Source organism: Fundulus heteroclitus, chromosome 21 (assembly GCF_011125445.2).
Source record: "Fundulus heteroclitus isolate FHET01 chromosome 21, MU-UCD_Fhet_4.1, whole genome shotgun sequence".
Taxonomy (NCBI): domain Eukaryota; kingdom Metazoa; phylum Chordata; class Actinopteri; order Cyprinodontiformes; family Fundulidae; genus Fundulus; species Fundulus heteroclitus.
Window position 1 is genome coordinate 27935173 of NC_046381.1, and position 6000 is coordinate 27941172.

At 44.4% G+C, this 6000-nt stretch overlaps 2 protein-coding genes across 2 annotated transcripts in view; both read right to left on the reverse strand.

The window, feature by feature from the left end:
• LOC118556210 (potassium voltage-gated channel subfamily H member 2-like) overlaps window positions 1–3813 on the reverse strand; it is a 42552-nt gene extending 38739 nt beyond the window's left edge. Inside the window, exons 1-3 of the mRNA XM_036125348.1 lie at window positions 3735–3813; window positions 832–935; window positions 510–648 (exon numbers count right to left, since the gene is read on the reverse strand). Coding sequence (XP_035981241.1) covers window positions 510–648; window positions 832–863 — 171 coding nt within the window. The 5' untranslated portion in view covers window positions 864–935; window positions 3735–3813. The remainder of the gene's footprint in view (window positions 1–509; window positions 649–831; window positions 936–3734) is intronic.
• Window positions 3681–6000, reverse strand: part of kcnh2b (potassium voltage-gated channel, subfamily H (eag-related), member 2b) — a 310074-nt gene continuing 307754 nt past the window's right edge. Inside the window, exon 21 of the mRNA XM_036125763.1 lies at window positions 3681–3914. Within this exon, the coding sequence (XP_035981656.1) occupies window positions 3681–3914 (234 nt within the window). The remainder of the gene's footprint in view (window positions 3915–6000) is intronic.

Here is a 6000-nt window from a genome sequence, read left to right on the forward strand (position 1 = left end):
ATGCACAAACTTTTAGTGAGAGCTTGAATTCATAGATTTATAATCAGAGAGAGAGAGAGAGAGAGAGATCTGGCCTGCTTGCTGGCTATGTTACTAAATGTCAATACCTACTATCATTGCAAGGTTATGGCCACAGGTGCCCTGGGGCAGACTGACAGAGGCGAGGCTGCCACATATCGCTGCCACCGGGCCCTCTGACCACTGCCAGCATGCAATGTGGGTGAAGTGTCTTGCCCAAGGACACAATGACTGAAATGGTCAGAACGGGGCATTGAACCAACAACCTGCCAGTTACAAGACGAACTCCCCAAACTCTTACGCCACCGTCACCCCTTGGAGCACTGTCAGTGGCCAGTTTCTTTTTAGCACCTTGCATACCTTGACACTGCTAACCTGCCCATGCCTTTCATAGCAGATCTCCTTCATTCTATGTAGCTGTAGGCCAGTAATTGATGCAGTCCGTTGGGCATAGGGCCTGTCATCTCACTTTCCCTGCATTGTGTCTTTACCTCCTCTCCGTTGCGGTAGATGAGCAGGTCAAAGGGAATAGCAGCAACCATGTCGATGAGGAACCAGCCTTTGAAATAGTGGACGGCGATGCGCACCGGATGGCTCACCACTTCATCATTAGAGTTCACATATGTTGTCCTAAAAGAAAGAGAAGCAGACAAAAACTGCTGACATTGTTAATGTTGCTAAAATATGACTGATTTGAAGTGTTAAAACTACAAATCCTGAAGTGTTAAAACTACAAATCCCTGTTTTTTTTTTTTTGTGATACACTGATCACATTAAACTTCCATTAGTTCAAATCTCAGCAGTGATTCAGACCTGAAGTTGATGAGGATGTCAATGATGAACATGATGTCTACTATGAGGTCCACCACATTGAGGGGAGAGCAGGAGTAACCGCAGTTCTGCTTGGCTACCTCTTCCTGAGAGGAGAGACGTCAGGTGAAAGGAAGAATACAGAAAGGGCAGAGGAAAACATGTGGAGACAGAAGAAGCGATTTATGAGCTAATGCACTAAAAATAGAAGACATCTTTCAGATGGATTAGCATTAAGGACTTTAGGTGAATTTGCATATGCATGACGACAAAGAATAGAGAAGTCACACTGTAATAGGACATTCAGCACAATCCAAGACTTTGAGAAAGGTACAAAGCTTCAAACGACAACGACAAGAGCAAAGACAGATTGCTTTTAACTTTATACAATTTGATATATTGTTTAATACAAGAGCATTACAGATCAGTTCCTCCTCACTTTATACAGCGTGTGATTATGTGTCGACTGGAAACATTCTAACGCTCTGGACCTTTTGTCAAATTCCAACCACAAATGTCAGCTTGTTTTATTGAGATTTGATCATATCTGTAGTTTGTTTGTTTTACTAATAGATGCTCCTTAATTCAGACATTAAAATAATTTGTGTTGCAATAAGGTCACAACTAAAACATGCAGAATACCGCGCCTTGAGGACTAGAGTTGGACACAGAGTAATAACTCTGGCTGTATGTTTCGGGTCGTTGTCGAGCTGAAAGGTGAACCTCTTCTTAGTCTTAAAGGTATACTATGCAACCGGGGGTTGATTTTCCAGCGAGGCTCCCCCCAGAGGGCGAAAGTAAAAGTGGCACTGTCGTAAAGATGCTCAGCTGTTCTGGTTTCTCCGTCAAGCCAGGCGCGGTCGTTTTTGAGCTTAGCAGGACAGGCAGAACGCAACAAAAAGTGGAAAAAACAGCAGTACAAACAATGACTAACACAGTGAAAGTCTGAACATCAAGCTTCCCGCAGCGCTATCTTGGTGAGGCCGCCGCCGCCGCCGCCGCGCCGCCGCCTCGCCAGTGTTATTATTATTATATTATTATTTTATTTTTTTATGTTGCCGAGAAGCTACCGCCACCGCCTCGCCAAGCCGCGGCCGCCGCCTCGCCAAGCCGCAGCCGCTGCCGCCGCAAGCGCCGCCGCCTCGCCGCGGCCGCCGCGGGGTATAGGTAGCGTCTCACCAACATAAAATTTAAAAAAAATAAAATAAAATAATAATATTAATAATAAAACTCGATATGCTTTGCATGTTTATTTGACGTTAACACGCGGTTCTTTGTTGTTGCTTTCGCGCGTGCATATAGTGAATGGCAGGGCAAAAACACATGGAGTTCTCGCCGTTAAAGCGCGACTTCTGGTGTGCGGGCCGTGAGCTCTTGCAATTGCAAGTGCGGTATTTCCCCCACAGACCCCCAGGGCGGTCGAGAAAACCTTTGTTCGACCCTGAAATGACTCATTTAATCATCCCAAAACGGTATGGAACACATTAATTAACTGAAAAATGTTGCATAGTATGCCTTTAAGTCTTTTGCAGCATTTCACCAGGTTTACTACCTGGATTCCCCAGTATTTTGCTCCACTCATCTACCAATAAACTTCTCTGTCTTAACTAAGAAAACATTCCCACAGCATGGCACCCATGCTACTTCATTTTCGAATCATCTGATCAGAACACCTCATGCCACATGTTTGCTTTGTCCCCTACGGGTCTTATGGTAACAGAACTTCTTGTAACTCTTTTAAAAATTGCTCCTCCCTGTCACTCTTTCATAGATGTCAAATTTGTGGAGTACACAAACAGTTGACCCGTCAACAGACACTCTCATCTGAGCTGTGGATCTCTGTAGCTCCTCCATAGTTGATTGGCACCTCTTGGCTGCTTCTCTGATTAAGTAATTCTTGTCCAGTGTCCTTTCTTGGCATCCGACCCACTGAATGATGGATCTGGATGCTTTTGTTTCAGCCAACAGACTGGACATGCCACAGCAGTTAATTGCAATAGTAAAAATTAAGAGACAGAGAGGAAGAGTCCAAAAGGAAAGGGGGAAACCGGGAATACACTAACAACAGTGTCAAACTAGACAAAAAAAGAAAAAGAAAAAACACCCCAAAAAGTATGAATAGTATCATCAATACTATTCCCTTTAGCTGGAATGCTACTACTGATATTAAGATTATAATAATAAAATAGGCCCTAAAATACACAGTGTATCTACTGCAACCACAGGTACATCACTAGCAATTATAGAAAAATATTTTAGTTGCAGTACAATCCTCATATGTAGTTGTGGGACTATGTTTGCTTTCATGAACATCGGTGATTTGTGTGTGTGTGTATATTTCTACATCAAGTGCGTGCTGAGGTGGAGGACAAATTTGACCGTAGCCACAAAGGAAAGACGTCCCACAGGGTTGAGAATGTGGATAACTACCATTGTAGCGCAGCCCGGCACAACATCCCGGGCACCCCTCTTAAGCAACACCACCAGGACTAAACAATGCATGACCCACCCCAGACCCCCCAGAAATCTGCAGGGTACGCCCACCACTGGGCATCCATCATGGCAAGAAGAGAGGTTTATAGCCCTGGCCGCCCTTCTAGAAGCTCACCTGTTGGAAGGTTCTAGGGTTCAGCTAGGTAGGTTTGCAGTTACTGTATGCCATACTCCTTTCCTTTTTATCTGCTCGTTTTCATGAGCATTATGTGACCATAGAAGTTCATTGGGTGCACTTCATTTGATTTATTTTTAAAATGTTTATTTTATTGCATTTGGGTTCCACCTGTTTTTCTATGATATAAACCCCCATAAAATAGTGAGTGGATGGTTGTACGACGATAAAATGTGAAAAAAGTTCATGCACGCATGGATCCTTCTGAACTGACAGTGAGTTTTACATAAGGCCCTACCTGGTCATTGAGGAGGAAGGCAGCTGAGTAGGGAGTCAGGATGGCAGTGTAGATGACCAGCAGCAGAATGAGCCAGTCCCACACTGCCTTGAAGGGACTGTAGTGCAACACCGTCCACTTGTGGATGCGAGGAGCTTGAAGCTTGTACTCTGGCAACACATCTGCACCCAGAGACAGCACCTGGGTACACAGAGGAAGGAAGACAAGCAATCAGATGTAGATTATTGTAGACAGAGGAGGAGAGAAGCAAAGTGCAAGTCTGCTGAACCAAAATTAGAACAAAGAGTGACCAAAAAATAAAAAAAGGAATGTAATTACGAAACCTCTGCTCACAGATATTTCTGCATAAATCATGAATGCATACAAAGAGTTCATTAAAATACATGGATCCTCATACTGGCATTCAGTGGGTGCAACAACAGTGTTTTGCAATTACAGCGACGACGGCCGTGCCCAGCGAAGATGACAAGAACACTGTTCTGAAAGCACTGCCCCTCTTAAGGTTACCCTTCTGGGCAGTCAGCTTCGCTCATACGCATGCACACTAAGCCGCAGTAGATGCACAAATAACACAACTGCATTGATGTTAAGCAAGAACACAATAATCCTGTTGAAACAAGCTATGATCCCATTCCCAGTTTTCTGTACTAGTGGTTCTGACAAGTGACAGGGCATAGAATAGAAGCAGAATATTCCAAACTGACTGAGAGGGACATCAAGAAGCATATTTTTCCTATGTCCTCCTCTTGACACTCACAAACACACACTCCAGGAATGGAAGCTGACGCTTCACCTAAGTAGCTTTACTAGTAGTAACATATACCACCATCTGCACTGCACTTGCATGGATGAAAGTAGGAAGAATTCTGAATAAGAAGACAGAAGTGAAGGGGAAATGCTGATGTGTTGCAAATACGGCAAGGACAGGAAAAAATACAAACACACACAGAATGCAAGATCCAGCTTAGAGTTTCTGAACTGCGAGGTGAATTTACAGCACTCACTAGGATGGAGGCATCACCAAACATATTGACAGGCTGAATGTAGGAATGCATAATAATTAAGGAGACTTTTAAGTTGGCTTTACACATTCTGCACACAGATCAGCCAAGCCTTCTGAGTTAAAACAATGCTTATCTTACTGCAATGGCTGATGGAAATTGGTGACCCTGATAGACAGAGAGGTAATGTTCAGGGTGAAAATGCATGCACAACATAAAAAAAATGCAAAATATGAAGTTAAAAGGGGAAAGACTGCAGTCAAATTCTGTTTCCAGACACAAAAAGTTAAAGCAATCTTTTGTTGGAAAACCTTTAGTCCTACCATTGGTGTTGTAGCAGTAATTTGAAGACTCCCTGCACACAGTGGCTCACAAAAGTTTTTTATCCCTTCAATTCTTCCAAATTTTGTTCACGCTACAATCTAACAATTTATAAAGCATTATTTTCATCAGGGATGAGGAAATGTCTGGGTTTCCTTTTCCTTTTTCCTCTTTAGTTTTCGTTCATGTCTTAGCGAGCTCATCAGGAGTCTGCCTTCTTCAAAATGCTTTTTTAACTGCATTTATAATCTTTAAGCTAACTCCACAAGCAATTGAAATAATTTGTGGTGCATTCCCTGTTTCCTCCTTTCCATACAGTACAGTGTTTTTATATAAAAGAAAATACTTTATCAAAATTAAGTCAGTAAATCAGTCAGAAAACCTACAAGATCCACCATCCATCCATCCATCCATCCATTTGTTATGCTTATCCAGGGTCAGGTCGGGGGGGGGGGGTAGCAAGTCAGTAGGGAGCCCAGACGTCCCCCTCCCAGCCCTGGGCCAGCTCCTCCGGGGGAATCCCAAGGGGTTCCCAGGCCAGCTGAGAAATATAGTCCCTCCAGCGTGTCCTGGGTCTCCCGTTGGTCTCCTCCCAGTGGGATGTCCCCTCTGGGTGTCGCCCTGGGGGACGAGCTCAGACTGGTACAGCGCCGCTTCACAGCAGAGCCCGCAACCAATCACCTGTCGATCTCCCGCTCCATCTTCCCCTCATTCATGAACAAGACCCCAAGATACTTAAACTCCTCTACCAGGGACAGAACATCCTCCCCAACCCAGAGAAGGCCCTCTACCCTTTCCGGCTCAAGACCTGGTCTCGGGGTTGGAGACCCTGATCCTCACACTTCACACTCGGCTGCGAACTTCTCCAGTGAGAGCTGTAGATCAAGCTGATGAAGCAAATAGGACCATGTCATCCGCGAATAGCAGCGACGCAATCCTAAGGC